The sequence below is a fragment of the Prinia subflava genome, chromosome Z (assembly GCF_021018805.1).
Source record: "Prinia subflava isolate CZ2003 ecotype Zambia chromosome Z, Cam_Psub_1.2, whole genome shotgun sequence".
Taxonomy (NCBI): domain Eukaryota; kingdom Metazoa; phylum Chordata; class Aves; order Passeriformes; family Cisticolidae; genus Prinia; species Prinia subflava.
The window spans coordinates 99,053,792-99,079,033 of NC_086283.1; the positions used below are offsets into that span (position 1 = coordinate 99,053,792).

The window sequence follows — 25,242 nt, forward strand, 5'->3', positions numbered from 1 at the left end:
GGGAGGATTCCAGCGCGCCCGCCCGTGCGCGGAGCATCCCCGGCGCGGAGCACGGGTGTAGGGGCGGCAGCAGCTGGGGAAATTGGGCTGCTGGGGGAAGGAAAGTGCTGCCGAAGCACAGAGAACCGAACCGTGCCTGGTGTATCCCCGTACTGACCGCAGACACGGCAGCCCCCGCGTTAAAATGCAGATTTCGGATTTAATCTGAGAAGAAATTCGCACGCTGCACCACGCGGCTTTCAATGTCTGGAAATAGCTCCTTGATCTCAGGGAACTTCTGTGCAGAGTTTTTACTGAAATGAATAGGTGATGCTCAGTTTCACATCAATAAACATGCCTCTACTGATTTCATATGTCAACCAGTTTATGACCAAATTCTTATAAATATAGTTATATTGGGAAAAATCCCAAGAATTCATGCAGGGTTACATAGCTGACAATACATACAACATTTGATCACTATGACTAGAATAAAAGACATATTATAAACTGTTAAATCCCCAATATTTTCTGCAGGTCTGCACTAGTATTGAAGGCAATGTGGAGGAATGCAATGCTGCTTAAAGAGCACCATCCTAAATTAAAAATGGATTGAGCAAAATCTCAAACACAGTCTTTCAGGTGCTTTGTGGGGTTACATCAGTATAATCCAGAAGGGCTGTGACAGTTCACCGTGGCTGAAGACTTGGCTGAAGAGGTTTGTTCTTTAACTCATCACTGGGCAGAAAGAATTCTTAATGCTAAGAAGTGAATCCATGTGATGCTTATATCACAGTAAGAACAAACTAACAAAATTTCCAAAATTCAAACAAACAAAGACAACACACGCACCCCCAGCAACCCCCACAAATCCTGAAGTTAAAAAGACTGTCAAAATGGAAAAAAAAAAGGATGAAAGTAGAAGGTGGAATGAAGAGAAGGAAGAGAAGGAAGAAAAAGCCTTTATGGAACTTGTCTCTGTTCTTAAAATTGATGATCATCACTCAATACAGCAAGGAAATGTCACCACCCTGGAGCTTCTCAAATATCTGTTGAGTGTGAGAAGACTCCCACAAGATTTCAGCCAGAATTCATCTGCTGGGTCAAGACAAATTCAGTATGTAGTTATTTAAACTAAATATTCAATCTTCTCTTTAAAGAGAAGTCCAAGACCCTTCCAACTCTTTTCAATGAATATAGTGTTGCTAGAAGTAAACTTTAAAATCAACAGAGTCCACAGCACAACCCTCTGAGTTTTCTTCATTTACTCTGCCAGTATTATTTGATGTAATAAAAATAAAGATACTATTAACACACGAAACTTATGCCAGGGGGATGGGGGCAGGGAGGAGGGAAGAGCAGGAAAAATCTGTGGTGTTTGACTGCAGGAATTTTCTTGTTGTGGGGGAGGGTGACTGGGCAGAAATTCTGACCCTAGTCCTGCAATTGGATCCATCAAGCCTGACCTCTGTGCTACTGCAGTGCTTGCTGGAGTCAGCAGAACTAAGTGCTAAGTGCAGGGCTCTGTCCATGTGGAACTAACTGGGGATTTGGGACCATCCAGCTTCCTGCTGTGGAGGGAAGATGAGTTCACCTCTGTGCAAATTCCAGAAAAGGAGCAAGACACTTCCATAAGAGAAACTAGCATTTATTTTTAGATCCTCTGTTCTCTTGCTCAATCCCATCGGGATCATGCTGAACACAGCATGCCTCCCCTTCTCCAACTACCTGCTAACACCAGGCCACCACTGCTGGGAAACAGCGTGTCCCATATTTCTCTAATGAGAAAAACCTCACACAAAGCTTGCAGTCACTGTTCAGCAGCTGCTGCTGCAGTTGCTAATCCAGCTTTGAGTCTGTTTAAATGGTGTGTCCCAAATATGACTTCTGTCAGTGTCTTGTCCATCACTGCAGAGCACAGAGATTGTTTTGTGCCTCCCCCCAAATGCTTTATTTCTTGGCAACCTCTGAGTGTGCAGGACAGTGAGTTGTGCAGGTCCATGCAGCTGGGCAATGCTCTGAATGCACATCTCCATCCAGAGCTGTGTCTCCTGATTGCTGGAGGAGCTGCATAGAAACTCTGAGACCTCCAGCTGTCATCTACATCAGGTTGGTTTGCAATTGTCTGTGCTCAAATGTCAGCCTCCTCCAGCCCCAGGAAGGAGCTCAGTCACAGGTGGGTGAAACCTGGCAAGAGCCCAGACAGCTGCACTGACAAGTCAGAGAAAGCTGATGCAGTCCACAATGGACACCTGCTTTTAGCTGTGCTGTGCCAGGCCAGGAGACTGAGCCACACCAGCACTGCACAGCTTGGCCACTTCAGACACTGACCTGTGCAGGTGAGAGCTGAGAGCAGCTTTTGGTTTGAGCTCTCTGAGGGAGATAAGCAAACCTAATGGGTTTCCCCTTCATCATTGGGAAATACTGGCTTGTCCAACTCTATCCCACTTCTAGGTACATTCAAAAGCAGGATCTGAAACAGATGTAGAAAAACAAAATAAAAAAGTAGGGACTCAGCACTGTCACTGCTCTGGGGTTTAAAAAGCTCCGGAGCAAAGATTTTGGGATCTTCAGTCTGGATTGCAAAATTTCAGAGCTAATACACTTTATCTTTTGTTAAATACAGCTGTAAATACATTTCACAGAATAGCGGAATATTGTTAATTGGAAGGACTGACAAGGATCATCAAGTCCAAACCTTAAGTGGCCCATACAGGGATCAAACCCAGAGTCTTGGTGTTCAGCAACACCATTCTCTAATCAAATGAGCCAATCTCAAATCATTGTGGATTCAAGGCATGGAACCAAGCTGTACTTGAGCAAGGAATTTTACCGCAGTTGTCTAGATATTCTGGGGCCAACCTGCAGCCTGGGCTGTGTGCCCAAGACCCACATTCAAACAGGAAGGGACCTCAGAGGGGTTTCCCCACAGCCCTCCCACAGAGTGGGGGTGCAGCAGCTCTGATTGTCAAAGTCCTGAACAGTGGTGGGATCACACATCTCTGCTGAGGCTTCAAAAAATGTCATTTTCTTTAGAGACATTAACCTCATAGTTATTAGGACTCCTGGTGGGAGACTGTGCATTGCCTCCCATCAGGCAGAGAAGGGAACTGAATTTCATGCATGCAGGATGACTTAGAGATCTGTGTAAAAATGGGCAGAAGTCACTATTTGTTTTCTCTCTTCTGTGGTTCAAGCAGGATGCTCTAAAAATACACCTACAGGACTGGGTTATGCAACAGGACTGGTTTGTCCAGGTAAAGCAAGCTAAGGAAATCTAATCTGTAGATTGGACTTATGAATGAGTAAGCTCTTCTAAAGAATCACACAAAATTAAGATATAAAATACAGTTTCATGGATTAGACACTTGAGCACTTTGGAAGTTCCCCAAGCAATCAAGAATGAAAATACATCAAGAAAAAAAAATCAAGTATTTTCTAAATATGCTGAATATCTAGGAGCAATCACAATTTTCCACAAACATCTTGTGCATTCACAGTTTACACTGGTTTCAGCAAGCCTGAAAATCAAGCTTCTTGTTGAAGAATCCTAATATGGATTTAGATCCCCAAGTTTAATAGCTTTGCTATTAATAGTTTTGCTATTAAATAATTAATAGCTCTGCTATTATGCTGCATTGCAAAGGGCTAACAAATTTTGACAGAGAAAAAGAAATGGATCAGTTAAGTATCTTCAGTGATACTGAACTGAACTTGGTACAAATACCAAGATCTTGCCCACAAACACAAGTGTTTGAAAGAAAAGATTTTTTGGGATTCTTGTTGTCATCTCTTAGGATTGTTGTCTCTTGTCCATGATGATTTCATGAAGACAAAGGGTATATTTCCTCATAACGTGGAGGTGACAAGTTATTACAGGCACAGTCTTCCAGGAGTCCTTCTGGTTCATCAGAACTGTCCTCTGACCTGAAAAGAGGAAGGGGAGCAGATGCAAAAAGAATTTGCCAAACACAGAGCATGCAAGTAATTTCAGTGTTTCATCCTCCCAGCCTTGTCTGTGAAAAGTACTCCCTGGCTTCTTGAGAAAGTGCTATGAGATCAAGTTATACTGAGATTCAGCTGCTTGCTGTGTTTTTTCATAAAATTTAGACATGCCAGCAGGTGACCTTTTCCTTCACCTTGCCTATGCCTGTCACCCATATTGCTGAGGACAATGGGTCAGTCAGCAGTTTTTAAAAAAGACCTTGATAAATGAACTAACTGCTACTTGTGTTGTAGAAAGGATATAACTATGAGTAATTCCTATAATTAGAACATCTTTCCTTAGAGGAAAGAACTATATAAAATTACTTTGTGTACAACTTGAGCAGCTCCACACTGCTGTGCAACATCAGCAATATTGTTTATGCCTCAAAACTAGGAAAGAGGAAGAGCTGGAAGGTTGTTACAGTGGGAGAGCAGCATGTTGTGTCCAGGCATATTCAGCAGGGAGAGCCTCTGGTACCAGACTGATTCCTGCATTGCTGCAGAAATGCTGTTTGTGTGCTGACTTGGGTGTTTGAGTGGAAGCCTCTGGCTCCACATGATGCCTTTTCCTGGTCTTCAAAAGCTGAGAGCCAGACAGGGCTAAGGGATCAGGGGTTTCACCTCAGTATTTGAGGAGGATCCTTTGGGTGCCCTGTTTGGCCAAGGTGGTATGTGCTGAAATGCCCATCCATGATGGGTCACAAGTTGTGGGAAATGGATTTGTAGAGAATTCTTAAAGCTTGATAGAAAGTTCACAGACAAATACATATAATGTAAAGCTTCTATCAAGCTTTCCCACACCATACACAATTTACAGACCTTACAGATTATCATGTCTAACAAGGATGCCCCCGTGGGAGGCGTGGATTGATGGTGTGACATTCCCCTTTTGAGGAATTCCCCCTGGATGGACACATCTCCAGTTTACAGGGTATGTTCTGGAGAGGACCTGGGTTTCCCAAGGCAGTGTAGGGTTCTCCAGCCTCCTGCTACGAGGCCTTTGGGATGTTTGGTCTCCTGGCCTAACAGAATAGCAGGGCTATGCAAAGTTATCAGACTTAAGGAATTGTAAGTATGCATGCTAGGAGTACTGAGGATACATAAAAATTATATAAAAGGTATATAAAACAAAAGGCAGAAAAAACACCTTGGCATCATACATATAATAATCTAAAGGTGGTAAGATAAACATAAGAAAACCTCCACAAACAGGAGCACATATATCTTAAAAAATAACAAGAGATTTAGTTGACAGAAGGTTGGAAGGCATTTATAACTGATTTTAAATAAACTTTTCAGGAAAAGTATGTTTCCTCACTCAAAAGGAATTCCTAATAAAGACAAAGAAAAAAAAAAGTTTGAGAAGGATAATACTCTGGACTAGCTGTAGTTTCTTACAAAACCACACTTAGTACTTAAAATATTCAGAAGCCAGACACACGAAGGCATTTCAGAAGGTGTACCTCTGACTCCTGGGATCCTCTGCAGGATAGGCAGCGTAGTTCTCCTCTCCGGTAAAAGCCAGGTTGTCCAGGACGTAGGCAGGGCAGAAGCGAGGAGAAGCCGCAGCCAGGACCGGCGAGGTGCCGGGGGCAGCAGCGGAGCAGCAGCCGAGCACGGGGTGGAGGCAGCCGGCAGCGCCCTCCGGGGATGGGTAGGGCGGCGGGATGTACTGGACCACCGTGGCACCGTGGAAGGTGATGGGCTGGTTAATGCCCGTGAAGACAAAGGACTGCCCGCTCGCAGCCTGCTCGGGCTCTGACGCGCTCTCCTCCCTCTCCTTACAGGGCTTGCAGGTCAGCATGTTAAATTTACAGACGGCGATCAGGATAAAAGTCACCCCGACAGAGAGCAGGATGGGCCCCAGTAACTGAGTCCACTCCAGGTGAGTGATGCCGTCGTATTTTATCCATCCCATCACGGTGAAGGTGATCCCCACCAGCCCCAAAAACACACCTGAAAAGAGCAGAGTGGTGCCAGCTTTATCCCCGTCTGACACCAGGGCATCAGATCTGCTTGGCTGACGAGGAGTGACAGAAAAGACATTCAAGGAGAAATCTTCTACATTGTTGTTGCTCTGCTCCATTACTGAGTAGAATGTATCTTCTCCTTCCAGAGAAAGGGGGCTTGAAAAGGACTTGGCAGAGCATTTAAAGTCGAAGGTTCAGGTTAGTTATTCAAGAACTTTGTGTGTGTATGGTTAACAGAGTCCATGATTTGAAAGAATAAACTTTGCTTGGAAGAACAAAGGTCTGGGAAGTGAAGCCTGAAGCCACCACTAAAGATTTCTGGAGTTATCACCATCACTTCTGAAATGCATTCACCCCTGCCTGTCTCTCTGAGTTTCTTCTTGTTTAATTTGACACCCCTGATACTGTGCTCATTCTGGATAGCAGAAAAAGGAAGCTGGGGCTATTGCAGCTTTCCCTTGGCCCCAGCTAGCTGATGCATCCAACATATGGGAAGCACATGTTTAGTCAACAGCAGTGAGGAGATCCTTGCTCTCCACTTCCTGCTCCACTTTCGGCAGGAAAATTCCACGTGGCCATTGCTAGGAATGGTTTTCTGTGCTCTGAAGTGTGACCTTTATAGTCATGCCTGGACCTCTGTTGCAGCTCATTTTGCAGTTCATTGTCTAAAAAAATACCAAAGTAGGCTTTCTGATATTTTTCTGGGGCAATCCCTAGGTGAGCAGGTGTTGCCTAAGTGGCAACAGGATGGTGAGTGCTGAAAAGCCTGGGAGAGCTGTGGGAGAAATCTGTTATTTCCAGACAGCCAAAGCTCTCCAGCTGGTTGCAGGTAGCATAATTACTCCATATTTTCCCCTTAATTCTGGACATTTTTTGTTCTGGGTTTTAGGGTTTATAGAGAATAATGCCCAGATACCCTGAATAGCACATCACTGCAGGAATGAGAAAATATCTGTAATGCTAAACTGGACAGAGTTAGGAATCTTATCCTGTACTCACGGGTACCTAGGATACTTCCTCATATCACAATGAATTGTTCTGCTGAACTCATGTCTCATATAAGTCAAGACAGATCCTTGACTTCTGAAATTTCCTGTTTCCTAACAGTTTCAGACTAAAGTAATTGCTGCTGAAGGGTTCTGCTAGAATGTCTTTGTGTAATTCCTCAAGGAGGAAAAATCTCCAACTAGCATGGCAGGGTGCTACACAGGACATTGATTACTGCTTGGACAGTAGAACACATAATGCTATTTCCTGCTACCAGCAGCTCTGGGGAAGCAAGCTTATCCTGAGATTTAAAAGATTAAAAATAGCTCTAGAAGTAGAAAATTTACCTTTCAGACTGCTCCTTCAAAGCCAGTAAAAGTGCCTCTAGTCTACTGTGCATTCACATCACACTGTGTTACAACAGCTCTCTCCTGGAAAGGGCTATTCACCAAATTTGGCACCTTGGGAACTGATGCTGAATGCAATTGCAAATGTCTTTCTTATTTTTTAGCCCTTGAGGAATATTAGTGCTGGATTCCTTAAAAAAACAGCTGCAAAGATTCCAAACTCAGCATTATTAAGTCACCCCCCTCTACCCAGGGTGTCAACAAATTTTCTGACAAATACACTCAAACCTTTCCCACAACACCAAGTCTGGTCAGGATTCTCTGCACCTCTTGAGCAAAGAGATCAGTCTTGCAATGCAGTGGCTTTTTATGATGACAACTAAACTAGAAAGTGCTGAAATACCAGATAAACTGTCCTTGCATTGGCAATTATAGCCAAAGTCTAAGCCACCATTAACCTTACATTTGTTAAACTTAATGGAATGAGCTGTTACTGCTCTTTACAGGTTTTTCCATACCATGAGTCATCCTTGCCACTGCTGAATATTTCAGGCTTTCCAACATCCTTTTAAAAGCAGCACTATATTATAGTAGCTGTCTAGCTAATAGTTTGTACAGATGTAGTGTCACCTTGCTGCTTTCATTCAATCAAGAACTCTGCAACTGCTATTTGCAATGGGATCATGCTGGAGTACATCTTCAATCCCATGGAATTGTCCTCAGATCCTGTCTGGAATCTGAATTTTCCAAGTTGGGTGTTGTGCCATTCCACATCTCTTTGCCTCTGGTCTAGGACACAATTTCATGATTGTTGAGCAAGTGCACAGTAGAGCTGGAGAACACAGGCTTCTTTTTTTCTTTCCAAAGTACATGCCACTTGAACTTTTAAAACAGGAAGGAAAACACTCTCCATTTGGTGTGCTAGGATCTACATTAAAATTAGTCCTTTCCCTGTAAACTGTCCCCTCTCTGGAAGAGACTTTCCTCTATGCCTCCCCATATTTCTGCAATTATTGGCCCAGAGAGTGGTAAAGCTGCAGTCAGGCAGCTGTCAAGGTGTTAAGAGATTACTGGGTCTCACTGATTTTTTTAAGAGCAGTGCTTTCCTTTGCCAGTTTGTGTTCTGGGGACTCACTTAAAAATGCTGATTTACTAAATACATCCCTTTTACCTGGCATGACTCCCAAGCAAAAGAGTTTTGTGAAACCAAGGCAAATGGGTTGGAGTGAGGTTTTCCAGAAGGAGTGCAGTTTTCATAGCTCAATACAGTTTTGTTCTCACCTGCTTCAGACCTTACCCTTGAACACAAGCACCACTTTGCTTTCTGTTCCTCCACCTAATTTTCTATTACCAGTTCAGGCTTCCCCTCAGTGCTTGCTGCTGGAAGCAGGTGCTTGGTACCTCCTCAGCTCTCTAACCTGTTTGAAGAGTCATCCTAGAGAACACTGGCAGCCATCACTTAACCCCTTTTTCTTCTCCCTATGTTACCTATTTTTACAGTTGCTCACATCATCAGCCTGTTGTAGGATGGTTTTATTTTCTTACATGCCAGTTATGTAAGCAGGGACTTAGTCAAAGGACACGCCAGAGAAGCTGCACAACACATGGTATTGCACATTGATTAGCTTTAAAATGAGAAAGTACAAATTATCTCTCCATAATGTAGAGAGATTAAGGAGCCAATGGTTTGAGTTAGTGGGACCTCTCCCCATGTGTAACTGCAGATGGCCTCTTTAGTGGAAAACATGAATTACACGTGTAAGAGCAGCACATGAAGAACCACTGTGAACGGGCCTTTCACCCCTGAACCACTGCACTGCCAGCCTCAAAGCATAAATAAATTGTGAGGAGCAGCTTCAGCCAGCTGTCCACAACTGCACTTACCAGCAAGGTGGCTTTATAAGCTCTGGAGAATGCTGTCCTGTGTGCAGGCACACCTAAATGAAGATTTTTCCATGCCTAATGGTTGAGATGCATGCATGTACAATAGAGGGAGGAGCACTGATCCTCCAGATGAAGTCTGGCATGTTCACTGCAGAAATGTGGAAGTATTGGCACTACAAGTCATGACTCTGAAGAGATAGGATGGAAAAGGGATAAATGGATACAGCAACACAAACCACAAAGGACAAAGGTGGGGTGGGTGCAATCCAGCAAGTGCTGCTACCAAGAAAACACAGCAACATTGCAAAGACCCGTGCAATCTCAGTTTTTCAGATGAGTGAACTGTTCATTTTTTAGCGGTTGTTGATGAAGAAAGACTTTTCCTAGAGAAAAGGCATTCATCCATATTTTTGTGAATTCCTCTCACGTGCAAAGGATTGCAGTGTTGCAGTTAGAAGCAGAGCAATGTCAGCACAGGCAGCAAGAGAGACCTTAACTTCACTTAGAGAGGGCAGGCAACCCTTACCTCCCACTTTGCCTGTTTAAGTAAGTGTGAATCAGTAACCAACCTGATTTGCTCCCTAACATTTGTATGTCAAACACTTAAGCTAACCTTAGGGCAGAAAGAGGGTTATAGCACCATTAGTGAGACAGTAAAGTATCTCACTTCCTCAATAAAAATGCTATTCTGTATTATTTTAAGCTACTTTTATAGTTTTACAAGGTGTTGCTTCCTTTCTAATACAGACATTTCACTCCTACTCCCCACATCAAAAATTCCTCCCTCTAATGCCATTTACCCAGTGGTAGCCCTCAGTGGTGAGGGCAGACTTGTGAGCCTCTTACTCACATTTTCTGACCTTGCTGCACCCAGATTTCAGCAACACAGTAAGCAAATACTGTTGCACTGGCTATGTGTTAACTACTTCAGTGCTGAGCAGTTTATGGAGATGCACCCAGCACATCCACTGAATTTTCAAGTAATGATTTCCTAAGTCAAAAATAGAAGATGCTAGTACAGCTGTAAACTGAGTTTCCGAAGCACCTTTTCAAAATTATAGAGAGAAATTCTGGTTTCAAGCCTTGTTTTCAATGATAACACCTAACCTTCCCAGGAAACTCAGATGCTGAGTTTGAAGTCAGGTCAGCAGCTTTCTGAACCATGGATGCTGTGAAGACTGAATTTTTAGAAATAAAGTCACCCACACTGAACACTCTGCAGTAGATGACCAAAACACAATAACCTTGAAGGAAAACAAGATTATATCTCTGTTGCAGAGAATTCACGTGAGTTAACATATTCTGCTTGATTTGTCTGGTCTCTTGGGGTACATTTTGGGAACAACTGGCTCAGCAAATTGAAGGCAGCAGAAAAGGCTGATCCTCTTTCATTTCACCACCAGATGCAACTGCTTTTTTTGGGGTTTTTTTTAAGACAATGAAATATTTCCAGAGTTGTTTAAACATGTTTTGATATTTAGCCTTTTCAGAAAATGAGTGTTCTGAACAACAGCATAAAGTTAACATGGGTTTTGTTGCATGGGATCTTTCCAGTAAAATACCCCAGCTTCTGTTCTTGTTATATAACAGAAGGATAAATTGAGAGAGAAACAGGCTCCTTAGACGTGTGCAAAGCTTTGTATGCATGAATCATGCATGGCAGTGGGCCCCACTGTTTAAACAGTAGAAGCAAAAGCTTAAAAAACAATCATAAAGATGGCAAACTATAGCTTGTATTGCAGATTGCATATAAGGAGAAACACCCTTGAAAAACTCACTAGGTAAAAAACATTTGAGAGAAAAGAGGACAAAATGCCTACTGGCTTTTGTGGATTCCCTTTCTTCACACAGACATTTCCCATGGCTGAGTCATGCCAGTTTAATCACCTCCTACCTACTAAATCCCCCTCTGTGCCACATTTGCTCATTACTCTGTGTGCATAAGCCCCTCAGCTCTATGGCTGGCTAAATATACCTCCCTCGCTGGCTGGTTTGTTTTTGTGTGGCTGCACAAAGAGCTGTCCTAGCATAACTGAGGGAACAACACAGAAGTGGAAATAAATGGCAAATGCAGGAGCTCCTGAACATTTCTCTAAAGCAGTCAGCAGGTGAGAGGCAGGTTCACAGAAAGACCACACAAGGCAAACACCTTTCCCTAGGCACAGGAGGGAATTAAAGTTCTTAATTCAGCAGGGTAGATGAGAAGTGGAAGTGTAACTGAGCTCCCAAAGCACACAGGTGTTCAGAGACTCAGCTGAACAACTCAGAGATCACTCTTGCAAAAAGTTTTAATGTTGGCAAATTCACCAGGCTGGAGCAAGTAGAAAGTGTAGCCCTGCCACTTTTCTGGGCACAGAATCCGGTCTGTTTTTCTCAAACAGCATTCAGAGCAAGTTGTAAAATGTTGAAGACCAGCAGCAACTGGGTTCCTCTTGATTATCTTTACCTACTACAAGGTAATCCTTCAGTCTGGGAACAGGTGCAAACACACACAAAATAGAATTAGAACCTCCATCCTGAAGGCAGGCCACTACCACTACCCTGGAGTTGCAGCAGGATGGAAGAGCTGAGAGGATTGTAGTTTTGAAAGGGTCTGTCAGGTGCTGTGCCAGTTCAAGATATGTTGCATAGGTTTCCACAAAACTGCCTCTTCTGCATCTGCTGAAAAGTAATGCCTGCACCTTGAAGACACCATTTCTTTCTGGTGCTCCCTCTCACACAATAAGCACTCCATGTATAATCCATACATGATGATATAAAACAGCAGAATAATCCCCCTGAAACCAGTCATTACCACAGTTAAACTGTTAGCCTATTAACTATCCCCAGGGCTGCCTTTGGGCTCTTAACTGCAGCTCAAACTGATTTTCATAGGGATTACACTTACATAAGGACCAGAGACAGTCTAAATATGGAGTGTGTGTTACCAGGCAGACCAAAAGGTAACCACTGAAGCTCTTCACAGCATCTTTGGTACCAAACTTAACATCCCTATATGTGAATGCTCCCCGAGCAATTGTAAAGGCCATAACTTTGTAAAGGCCATACTCTGCAAACAAGTATTTTCCACAAAAGTCATGCAAAAATAGAAATAAAAATGCTTCCTAATTATTTCTTTCTATGAAACTCCAAACAGATTTAATTAAAATAATCAAAAAAGTTGGTTTCTACTTAGTGGCCTCATTATAAAAAGAACAGCTATAAATAGAAACTGAAGCTGTAACAGAACAAGACCAGTGTTTGATGTTCTTGCAGTGAACTCCCTTCAGACTACTTTAGCAGAGGCCCAGCCTTCTCTAATATTTCTTGACATCCAAGTTCATTGTTTATTCTTCCTGATGAAAAATTAGACACAGCCAACATTATTGCTTTTATTACAAAATGTAAATAAATTCAAAAATTGCAAATCTCTGTGTACATTTTAATTAAAAATTAAGTGAACTGTCAGTCCTTTATGAGCTGGTGTCGGATGTGGCTAAGGAAATAGACGAAAAAGATGAGGAAGAAGATGGTGAATATTCATTATTTGTTATTGATGCTTTTTCTTCATATTTTGGTGGTGATTCTGAAGAAAGGTATAGCATTGGTAAAATATCTGAAGGTGAGCTGCTTCCAGAAATTGTATATATGGATTCATAGTCTCTAACAGCAACTGTTCTTTCATCATCAGCAAGCTGTGCTCTATAAAACACAAAATTATGTATAAGCATAATTAATTTATCTATAGTGAGTGAAATTTGACTTGATTTACATAAACATAAATGAATGCACACACTTCCTAAAAATCCCTGAAGCAAAGAACTTACATAAGCATTCGGATTTCATTCTGTGGCCTGCATTATGACTCATCTGAAAATTCTATAATTTCAGAGGGGTAGAGGAAAACAAGCTCCCTTCTAACCTTTCAGATCACCAGTCACAGCCTGGCTTATGGGTATTAGCTGCTTCTGGCTGTGCTGTTTCACAATCTTACTAAATCTTCTTCTGATCCTTAGCTTCTGAGGTATCTTCCTTTTGTAGCGTATCACACGCACAGTCCCCTTCCTTTGTGAAAGACAGTTACTAGACTAAGAACTGCATCCAAAAAATCACAATCCCTAGCCTTTTGAGATCTTACATGAAAGGCAATCAAACTTTTATTAGGCATTCCAGCAATCCTTGACAGACATAAGGAGTCGTGTTCCCACTCAGAGCTGGAGAAGCAGAAATGACTGGACATGAGCAGACTGCAAAGTCCCCAGTGACATTCACCCCTCTCCTCCTCTAACCATCACAGCTGGATCAAAATTGGTTGAACCCACATTCTTCTGGTCATCTTTGCTACTACTTTGCTCATCTCACCCTGGAGCTGGCCCTCAGCATGTTGCTTCAGCTGCTTCCCAAGGAAAGGGAAGAATCCTTGCTCCTCATGATTCACTCCCAGAGCTGACTCCTGCTTTTGTACATACATCTGTATCCATATCAATACTGAGTGAGGAGCACAAATACAGAGCACAGACACCTCATCCTCAATGTTGCTACTGGTCTGTGAGGGTTTTCAAAGGAAAGAGAAATACTACAAGACAAATGCTACGTAACAGATTGCAGGAGAAATGCTAGCAATTCTGGGAGGAGACCATGACTCAGCTTATTAATAGGTCTCCCATCCAGCACAGGCTGCAGCACAGTGCTTGCTGACAGAACACTGAACAATGGATCAAAGAGGCATTTGTCCAGTAGCCACTAATTTACAAAACGTGTGTCCCCTGCCATATTTGGGATCTTCAACCATAGCACCATCATGAACAACGAGCCCATTGCTTCTCTTCCATGGAAGTGCTTGGGAAGCAATTTGCACTAATCAGGATGCCCTGACTGCCAGCAAGTGCTGAGCCATGAGAGGGAAGGATTGAGTGAAACACTCAGAGGTGGTGTCAGCTCAGCAGGTCTCTGTGAGGACACTGGGAAGCACGGAAGGGCAACAGCTAGAGCATCCCCATCAGAAAACACCACAGGCATTCTGGGTTCTGTATCCAAGCCTGAGGTGTTTTATCCACTCTGCTAGATACTATCCCAACAAACTCCCTCTTTGTGTACAAATGTTCACAAGACAGAGAATTCCACACAGGTATTAAATCATATCCACATGACTTTCCAACAGTTCCAGGGATGGTGACTCCACCACTTTCCTGAGCAGCCTGTTCCAATGCTTCACAAACCTCCCCCCAAAAACCCTTCCTAATAATGAAGATAAACCTTTCCCAACACAGCTGATGGCCCTTTCCTCTTGTCCAGTCATTTGTTATCTAGCAAAAGAGGCCAATCCCCATCTTTCCACAACCTCCCTTTCAGCAGTTGAAGAAAACAATAAGGTCAAGCCTCCTTTCCTCCAGATTGGAAAACTCCAGCTCTCCCAGCAACTCCTCACATGACCTGTGCTTCAGATCCTTCACCAGCTGTGCTGATCTTCTTTTGTCACACTCCAGAACCCCAGTGTCTTTCTCATTGAGAAGAACCCAAAACTGAACCACAGAATCACAGAATAGCCTGGGTTGGAAGGGATGTTAAAGTTCATCATTTCCAACCTCCCATGCCTTGGACAGGGACATCTTTCACTAGACCAGGTTGCTCAGAGCCCCATCCAATCTGACATTAAATACTTCTATGGATGGGACGTCCACAACTTCTCTGGGCACCCTGCTCCACTGCCTCACCACTCTTACAGTTACAAAATCCTTCCTAATATCTACTCAACAATTTCTTTCAGTCTGAAACCTTGTCCTGTCACTACATGCTCTTGTAAAAAGTCCCTCTCCACCTTTGTGGTAGGCTCCCTTCAGGTATCTGACGGCTGCAATTAGTTCACCCTGCAGCCTTCTCTTTTATAGGCTGAACAAACCCAATCCTCCTATCCTTTCCTTACAGGAGAGGTACTGCAGACCTCTGTCATCTTGGTGTCCTCCTCTGGACTCATTGCAGCAGTTCCCTGTCCTTCTGTGCTGGACCCCAGAGCTGATCCAGACCCCACTGCAGGTGGGCTCTGAGCAGAGCAGAGGGGCAGAATCCCCTCCCTGCCCTGCTGCCCACGGGGCTGTGGCTGCAGCCCAGGACACGTTTGGCTCTCTGGGCTGGCAGTGCCCATGGCTGGGTCATGTCCAGCCTCTCACCCACCAGCACCCCCAAGTCTTTGACCACCATTCCAGGTCCTTTCCCGCCAGACACTCATCACCACCAGCAGTGATGGTGCTTCCAACTGTTACCAAACAGGTTATATCTCTATAAGAGCTCTACAGTAGGGGAAGACGTTGGAAAATCCTTTTAACTTTAGTGTAATAAGTGTATTATCCCTATATTCATGGTTAATACTTAGTCTTGTCCCATACAGTGCTTAGTACAAATACCAGAGACTGCTGTGGTCTTGTGTTAATTCCCTACATCTGTGATTAATGAGTCTTGTTTCAGTTAATGCTCCCTTATATCAGAGACTAATACACAGCAGCTGATATCTTAGTTTTGAGAACAAAGATTGTGTGTCAGAGCAAAGAATGGTAAGAGAAGTACATTATGACCTGATGACTGATTTGAGATACTCTCAAGGAGAAAAGATTCATCAGAATATCTGGAACCATATCCTAACAAGTCTATGGAAATAATCAGCATATGTGCATGTATTCAGGAAATGTGATGAATATAACTACATCTGTTAGGTTACTGGGCATACACGCTTTGTGGACAACTCCCCATGCCTCCAGCACTGCTAATAAACTAACCCTGGCTTTGTAACCTAACAAATTGGTTGGAGAGTTTATCTCCCAGCTTTCAGTGACACAACATTGTATGCAGAGTCTTGTGAATAAGTCATTAAATGACAGCCCCACATAATTTACTGACTCACAGCTCAAACCCAGGCTGATGTAGGACCATCCTAAAGATACTAAATCAAGGCATTGCTGAATCATTAAGGGCCTGAAAGTAAGTTAGGGACTCTAGACATGTGACACCTAGCTCTTCTGGACAGATCTAGCTCTGACTTCCAGTATGTGGCCCTTGCAATGCCCTCTTTTACTCTCAAGTTAGCAGCCCAGTGGTGGTAACCCACAGGGGATAAATAACCCTGCAAGTTCTTGTGGCACAGGGAGGTCTTTGGTAACTTGGCAGCTGCTGCTCCCTGAGCTTGGTGGTGTCAATATCAGGCAATTCTGTTACAATCCCTGTATGTAAGGAATGGCTACAAGGGCAAGGTAGAACATATTGAGATGAAATTGGCTTTGCAGCCTCCCTTATCAGCATGCTGGAGCTTTCTGTGATATCAAGGAATCCTTTAATCTCAACACTGTGCCACAGCAGGAACAAGGCAAACCAGCATGGCAGGAGTCAATTCCTCAAGGCAGAGATAAGGGAACTGAACAATTGGCAGATAAAGTAACATTCCCAGGGTCTTTGGGCAAGTGTCATAAAATTCTTGCTGCTCTGTTTCGACAGAGACTCCTAAAATCTGGCAATATGGATATCATGTCACTGACACCACACTGCTGTCAGTGGCACCTTCCCTTGGACAATCTGTGGAAGAAATCTACTAAGGGCCACAGATTTAAGAACTTCAGAAGTTCTCTCCTAAGTCATCATAATAATTTAATCCTCATAAAAGACACTCTGCAGTTTGTAGTTTCCCTAGTATACTACAGTATTTTAATGCCAATTCCAGTAAAGTATCTGAACTAAGTTGACTTATACACTAGAAAACTTTGTCATGCCTAGTAGTTAATTCACAGTGATTATTTAAGAACAGGGCCTTGGACACCTGAAGAAATACCTCAGATTTGTAAAGTCAGAGATGAACACAGTCTTACCCATCACTGAAGATAGAGTGGTATGGTGGAGGATTTTCACTGGCAGGCAAAACACTTGACATAAGACAATGTGTCACAGCTGGTGACATGGGGTCAGCAAAATAAGGAGGAGGTGGGGGTGGGAATAACATCACAGCATCACCTGTGGAAAGACAGGTGAAACACCCATTACTACCTCTGAAGAACTGAGCACCTCTGGTTACACTATTAACATCCTATAATTTTTACTTGCCTAGATTTTAAGATAAATGATCCCACATACAGAATTGATACATTTGGAGGTACATTCAAAACCTAAGTAATCCCAAAATAAAGACGTAGTATACTTATAAATGAAGGATTTAATTTATATAATACAGCTGACAAGGGGGAGCGTTTATCTAGCTAAGAGACACTAACATGGTTGTCTGTTGACAAGAAGTGGAAGTGCAAAGCACACAGTTACTGTTGGAATGTTTTAAGGATAGGAAAGTATTTAGTTTCCCTCCCAAACATGAAATAGGTCATTCTAAGTTTCTCTGTAAGTACTGCAGTGCTATAATGGAGGTCATAAATGGCTCTGAGGACTGATTTTGTGTGCCATGACAGTTTCCTTACTAAGCTACTTGTAGTTCAAGGCACACTAACCATGACTACTGATACACAGTTCACTACTTCAATATATTGTACAGCAAAAAATCTACCAATTTCCACTCTGTAGCTCAAGTTTAAAACTTGTAATAATATCTCTGACCGACTGAGGATGTGGCCACAATTTTAAAAATACAGTACACTGGTTACAAATCAGAATCTTCTGTTTAACGGGTCAGAGCTCAAGGCTAAAATAAATCTTAAATGTAGTCTTAGTAATCTGAGATCTGCAGTGTAGATTACACCACTTGAGAATAGAATTGGGGTTACACTCATTTGTGTCAGGTTATATTGCTTTACACAGTCAGACCTTTCTTTCCATGCCAAAGAGAGAGTCTGCCTTTTTGAGGAAGGTAACTGAACTGACCATACAGAAAACATACAACACAAAGTAACATTATTCCATTTTGGCTGTCTTGACATGGCAGAACTGACATGCATAGAGCTCAAATAAGTAATATCCAGATGTAAATTATTAGTGGAAAAACCTCTTGTTAATTCATAGTTCCAATATTTTTTACTCACCTACTGTAACCTGAAAAGATTCAGGGCTCTGAGGATGTTCCTCACTTTCACAGGATTCTTGGTTGAGATTTAAGTTTTGCTTCTTTTTAACATGAGCTATCACGAAGAAACACAACCCAGTGAGCACAATCAAAGGTCCCATGATCTGAAGTGACAGGAATCCACAGCCCTGGAGGTCCACATCAGGAGTGCCAGTGTGGTTGAGCTGCACCGTGCGCCAGCCAGGGCTGCAGCCAGGAACCCAAATGCCCAGGATGCTAATCAACATCCCACTAGTTAAAAACAGGAATCCAAATATGAGGAACTGGGCAAACTGGCAGTTCCCACGACAGAAAACAAGGCTGTACACCTGCTCATTCTGCAATTGTCTTTGTCTTATATACATCCTGGCCCTTGATCGTGCCAGCAGAACACAAACCAGTCCAGTTACAGCCAGCACTGGCCCAGCTGCCTTAAGGACCTCGTTACAGTCACTGAGGCTTCCAGATGGACACGACTGGAGAATAAAGACTGAAAGAAGGAATCCAGCACAGAGCAACACAGCTCCAAAAACAAAAAGGAAAAAAATAAGTTTCCCATGTTGTCCATTGCTTCCTTCACCTCCTGGTGCAGGAACAGCCACAGGATACATTACAACAGAATCTCCACAAGCAGATGAGTTGTTAGAATTAAATGGCAGCAAACCACAGTAGATCTGTGAACATGAAAATACACAAAATAAAACAAGAAAAAAACCCCAGCAAGAACAGCTACATTTTATTTTTTACTTTCAAGTTTGTTACTCAACCTTTATTGTATGTGCTCCTGTATTTTCTGTTTTGCAGTACCTGCACTATGGATTACAGGGCCTACTCAAGTTTGCTGATGTTAAATACTTATGAAAAGACAGAACTTGCTTTACAGTTTGACTTGAACCAACTGTAATTGCTGTTGCACAGCTAAATAATTTGTTCCTTTAGAGAAATAGTCTTATGATTAAGAGGATGTTATTTTGAAATGTTGAGTATTTGGAATGAGGACAGGTTAGCTTTCCCCTTGAAAAGAGAAAGCTACAGGAATTTTCTGTGCTGAACTGCAGGAAGTGACAGCTTGTGAGAGACAGTACCTTAAAGTAAATGAGCAATGACTATTGGACTTTTTAACCAAGTAAATCTTCTGTTGCATACCTTCTCAAAGCATATAAATCTTGCTTCTCCTTCCACAGGCAGTAAAGAACTTTCTGTTTCTTTCTTTAACTGAGCTTTCCTGTCCTATGCTGCCGCAAAACCAAGCACTGAGATGATTTTTGGTTTCGTTCTGAAATGACAAAACAAAGAAAATAAAAGAAAAAATCATTCTAAAGACAGTTCAAGTCTCACTGATTTCATAGTTAGAGTTGGTAAGCATAGTGCTCCTACATTTTCTTTCAACTCCCCCTACTTCTGAATACTTTGTCTTTGTTTGAAAGATCTTTAAAAAGAAATCAATGAAGGTGGCTCCCAGAAGGTTTCTGAGCACACAAGACTCTGGATTCAGAAATAAAATAGAAGAAAACAGAAAACAGTTTTGAGGCCAGTAACAGCCCATATTGTAGTATGGATAACAAGTCAGCTGGATGTGGATTTACTGGGGCAAGGGAAGCCTGACTGAAAGCTAGGACAAGAGTTCCAGTACAAAAAAAATAAACTCTGCTGTTACTACAAGGAAGTTTCTGCTACTCTGACACACTGGCCTATAGGGCCAGATGGACACCAGCCACCAGATGGTGACTAGCAACCATGGAGATCTTGGCTAACATCCATCAAAAGCCAACCTGAAAAGCAGGGGAAGTTCAGACTATCTAAGAAAGCAACTCTCATGGACAGACCACAAGAAAGCTGTTCCCCACCAAGTGCAGGAAGTACTTCAGCATGCTTGTGCTGCAGTGTTCTGACACTGCCCTCTTCCCCTCATCAGCAGTCTCCCATGACAGAAAATTTCACCTCTGTCTTGCATATTAAAGGACCAATATTTAGGGACTGGTGGAGTTGGTAATGGATGGAAGCAGGAATCAGCTTAGTTACTGCAGGTTGTTAGTTAACCTTCAGCCTTTTCCCTACCAGCTTCTACTGTCCTGCTACTAATTCAGATGACTGGAAGATAAAACATCGAATTAGATCGGATCCTCCTTACATATGCCTCTGGCAAATTTATTCCACAAGAAAAACAAAGTATTATGTGATTCCTGGAAGCAAACTGTTGAGCATGTGTCAACGATGGTTTGTGTCACTCCCTGGTAACTGCAGTGCCCCACTGGGACAAAAAACACAACCACAGAACCCACTAGTGCCTCAAACACACAATTATTTATCTCCAATCTATTGAGTCACTACTCAGCCACCTTTAAGAGTAAAGGCCAATAAGGAAGAGGCTAAGCAGAGACATGAATGATGAAGTTGTTACACGTTTTACTGCTGAACATCAAACCAGGACCCCCAAAAGCACAGGAGAAAGCAGAGTACGTCACCAAGTAAAAGGCAAAATGAGCACAGGATCTGAGAGGCAAGGAAACACAGCAAGGAGGTCACTGCAGGAAGCAACCAAAACTTCCAGCTGGCCATCTTCAACAGCAAGACTGAGGAACTGCCCCTTAATGCATTCCATTACTATGAGCAGTCAACTTGTAAGCTGTGACTGCTACCTGTTTCTTCTGTGTTTTGAATTCAGTCTACTGAGAAACCCCACTAAGATCAGTTTGAAAAACTGCTAACTGAGGGTCCCCTGGTAGAAGAGTCAGATTCACTCTGGGGAAAAAAAGTTATAAAGAGCACTAAAAATAGGACAGCATGTCATGAAAAAAAAAAAGTTAAAAAAAAAGAATATCTCTTGGTTGATTTCAAATTGAAAACCTTTACCTCAGCACACTTTCAATACTACATGAGCTGAAGTCAGTTTGAAGGCTTTACTTCTGGGCAGAAAAACATAGACTGGGGTGGTCACTTCTTTGATTTCAGTGGTCTTTGCTAAGTTAATAAAATTCTTTCTGATTAACTGCATATGCCCCATTCTCATAAATTATCTGAGCTGGCTCAGGTTTCCTGACTCACCAAATGTAAAAGCTGAGTATAAAGCCCTTGAAACATACACACACATAAATAAATAAATCCCAGTAAAGCCCAGTTTCAGACACAACTGCCTTGACATACTTTTCTGCTGAGGCACATTAACCATTATAACACAAACATTCTAGAGAGAACTCTGAATACTTTCATTGCAGTTCCCTCTAGCAAAGAAAACACGGATTTAAATAAAAGCAAAAAGAACAAAATGAAATAATGTGAAGGCAAAACCCCTGTAAATTCAAATATATATTCACTACAGAGAAAAGTCTAGAGATTTGTCCTCCTTACTCCACTCCACAGTGCCTGCTTCTCTCCCATCAACCTTGTTCTCATGAGATTAAGCTAAAACACACATTAGAAATTAACTGTGTACATATTTTTCTCATTCTTTCAGGCCACAAAAGAAGGAACATTCAGAACAGTCTGTTGTGGCTTTGAAGATGAAAGCCACATAAATTTTATGCTGGAAAATCCAAGAGAGGACTAATTTCCATTCGCACTACCATGAAATTTTAACAGAAAACCCAAAGCAAGATTAAATTTATTTCCTGTGTTTCAAGAAAAAGTATTTTAATAAAGAGGCAAGTCTTTTATTGTCTATGTGCTTGAAATACTTCCATTAGATCTCATATCTCCCAGGCACATTGATGTAAAGGAATTTTTCCTTCGTATTAAACTCAAGTCTGAAAGCAGACATGGAAATAACAGGTCAGAAATCACTACAACATAATCCAGTAGTGCAGAGGTCGTGAAGTATGACAGGAAGAGGGAATTGGAAACATAGCTTATAAAGGAAGCCTGGTTACAAGCTCAACCTAAATGATACAGTGCTTTACCTTCTTGTAAGTCAGGCCCATGCCAGGTATATAGAACAGGAAATAACTTTGCAATTTCTTGTCATTTTTCCATGTAACACTTGTATTACAACTTTCATATTATGGACAACTCCAAGAATTTTAAAATACCTCTACTACAATTCTTCTTGAGTTCAGAGTTCATATTTTCCAAGATTTCCACTGGAAACACCAGGGTTATGAATTTACTCTCCCTTGCTCATATGAAATTTGATAGCTTCATGCAGTCATTATGAATTCAGGAACAGAATTAAAACAAAAGCACTGGAAGAATTAAAAGAGTGCTGTCCCTCTGTTTTATCCTTCCCAGAGTAGGTCCCATTCCCCCTCTTTTTGCTTGCAAAAGCACACAAATAATTTCACCAGAAATTTTAGGTCTAGTCTGTATTATTTCAAAAACTATAATACTCTCTCATATGCAGACCACAATTGAAATCCCATTAGAAGTTATAAGCCAACTTTTTGAAGGACTTTAATTTTTCAATTTTCTCACCTATGTTTCCAAGTTTTGAACTACTACTGGGAAGCTGCCATTGCCATTGTGCAATTATTTTTGTGATATTTTATTTTTTCCCCAGGTTTCAAATTAAACCACGACTCCTTATTGGTCAAGCTACTTGTAGGGAAAAATGCTCTCAACTTCATTCAGTTTAACTTCCATATTAAACATGAATAGGTCCCTATGTCTGAATTCCCTTCTTTGTTCATATCTGTTTCTGTACACACACTATTTTCTGTTCTTTATTAAATCTCAAGTTTCCCTCTGGACTGGACTCTTAACTTGGCATTCAGAGATACCCATGAGTACAGCTGGTTAAACTAAATTGTAACGTGCAACCTTCATTCCAACACTCTTCCTTCCCTACACTGTTTTTAAACACTTACTTGAAGAGCTAATGGGAGATGCCCAATAGGATACACTTTCAGTTTTCTACTTTTAAGAAACTGCAAGCAGTAACACGTTCCAAGATGCCAAATACATGCAATTTAGTCTCTTATGTATGTAGTCAATACTTAGTACCTGGAAGTGCTCTTATCTCACAGAACATAAGGCTCAGATATCATAAAGGATTACAAGATTTAGACAGTTTGTATAAAGATTCCTAAGCTAGGAGTGGATGCCACAAGAACTCTGCCCATATGGGCCGACAAAATTATTGTTTCAGCTTACAGGATAGGACGAGTGATGCTGTGCTGATATTTATGATCACTGCAGGTGGGGCAGAAGCCACCTGTAGAAGTACTGGCAAGCAGCTGCAGTAGGAAATTCCAGAAAGTGGGATGAATCCTGCCACTCTCCAGAGATATGCACACCAGGGATCTTTCTCACCACAGATCAGCACTGTCAGGGATTGTGGCTGTGCCAGACAGAACTGCATTCTGCAAAGCTGCCAATTCCCATCCCTGCGGGTTGCAAGAGAAAAGCAGCTACAGTACAAGATGGTCCACAAACATTCCTCACACATTTCACCAGAAAGAATACTGACACCACAGCGGGACAGGAGGACCCTAAAAGTCTGTCTGAATGGAGAGGAGCTTGCAAAGCAAAGCTTGGTAACCATTGACTGGATGCCAGGACAGCACCTGGATTCAAAAATGAGCTCTGAAGGGCCCCGTGCTTGCTGTAGGGATGCTTTTTACATGGCACACTAGTGGCAAACAAGAGCTTTGGTAAAGTAGCCCCTATATTCTGGAGAACCTGCAGGGAGACTAGGGAAAAAGCAGACAGATGCAATTAACACCAGAGCTGACATTTTTCAAACAGGTAACACAAGACAGAGCAGTTTCTGGAAATTCCCAGGAAGGTCTGTCCCACAGGGCTGATATATCTCAAAGCAGCAAAAAGCACAAGACAAAAAAGACTTACAGGTTTTTGACCACAGGACAGGCCATGGTGACCATCAGGGAGATGTAGGGTTCCAAAAGCTACCTAAGCTATCCTATCCCAGTTTCCTGATGCTGGCTTGGGGCATTCAGCCAGACAATTCAATGGACAAGCAGTTAAGCTCTACTCCATGTAGGAAAAGCAGCGCTCCACGCCACACTCCTCCTCATGCACCAGCAGCCCTGGTCTATCAGGCAGAGTCTATTCTAAGTCACAGTAAGATCTCCGTGAAGCCGGACCATGTCTCAAAGGCTGCCAAGCATCCCGCGGGAGCACGGAGCGGGCACTCCGCACCACGGCTCCGTGACGGAGCAGCCCCGAGCCTCCTGCCCTGCCCTGTGCCAGCCTCCAGAGCCCCGCACGGAATAACTGCAGCAACCCCTCTGGGCACGGCAGCGGGGAAGCACGGCGGGCTCTCCGGGCAGGAGACAGGACGCTTAAACCCGGGTAATCCTCACACCCCGCACGGCAGTGACAACACGGGAATGGCGGCGGCTGCGGGAGCCGCGCCGGCCTCTGCGGGGGCAGCCGGGGCCGCCCGCCCGCTCTGCCTCTGCCTCCCCCCCACGCAGCCGCAGGGCCCCGCAGCCCCTCAGCGCGGTCGGCGAAGGGCCCCGGGCACCCGCCCTTACCTGGCGGCGGCCGAAGGACGCGGCAGCGCGGCGGGCGCCGCTATTTAAGCCCCCGCGGCCGGCGGCGCCGGGCCGGGCCCAGCCGAGCCGCCCCGGGGGAGCGCGGGCGGCGCCGCCCCCGGGCCCCGGCCCCGCCCGGGACAGGCCCGGCCCAGCCCGCCCGCGGCTCCCGGCGGGCCCGGCCCGTCCTGCCCGCCCGGGAGATGGCCCGGGGTGGGCCCGGGGTGGGTTGGTGCGGCTCTGGGTTCGGGTGTGCGTGGCCAAAGTCAAGCGTGGCCCTGAAATACCCGGGAGTGCGGGGTGAGGCGGGTGCGCAGCCCCCCTCAGGATGCTAGGGCCACTTCTGCCATTTCACAGAATGTTCTGAATTGAAAGGAACCCGTGAGAATCATCGGGTGCGTCTCTCTGGTGAATGGCCCATACACGAATTGAGCCCACAGCCGTGGGGTTCAATAGAACCAGGCTCTATTTCAGGAGCAACACTTGCCTTTCCTCACACGCTTGGGAACTTGTTAGGCAACCTAAAGACAGACTGAGCCTAGATGTGACAGATCTCCCTCAGTGGTGAGCCGCTTTCAGGTGGAATAAGATGCTTTCTTGCCAGGTACAGGCAGTGGAAGGAGGGAGAAGCTGGCTTTGGTAGTGAGACGAGA

General features: G+C 43.5%; 2 protein-coding genes across 2 annotated transcripts; both read right to left on the reverse strand.

Moving 5' to 3' along the window:
- Positions 1-270: 270 nt before the first annotated feature.
- Positions 271-9,070, reverse strand: TMEM174 (transmembrane protein 174). Its single transcript, XM_063423320.1, has 2 exons — positions 5,430-9,070; positions 271-3,906 (listed from the first exon to the last, which is right to left on the reverse strand). The coding sequence occupies exons 1-2, from the start codon at positions 6,050-6,052 to the stop codon at positions 3,804-3,806; spliced, it is 726 nt and encodes a 241-aa protein (XP_063279390.1). The 5' UTR covers positions 6,053-9,070; the 3' UTR covers positions 271-3,803.
- Positions 9,071-12,446: 3,376 nt separating this feature from the next.
- Positions 12,447-24,720, reverse strand: TMEM171 (transmembrane protein 171). The gene is made up of 5 exons (XM_063423337.1): positions 24,590-24,720; positions 19,305-19,434; positions 18,139-18,832; positions 16,984-17,125; positions 12,447-12,835 (listed from the first exon to the last, which is right to left on the reverse strand). Exons 3-5 carry the CDS (start codon positions 18,767-18,769, stop codon positions 12,607-12,609), a joined length of 1,002 nt encoding a protein of 333 aa, XP_063279407.1. The 5' UTR covers positions 18,770-18,832; positions 19,305-19,434; positions 24,590-24,720; the 3' UTR covers positions 12,447-12,606.
- Positions 24,721-25,242: the final 522 nt, after the last annotated feature.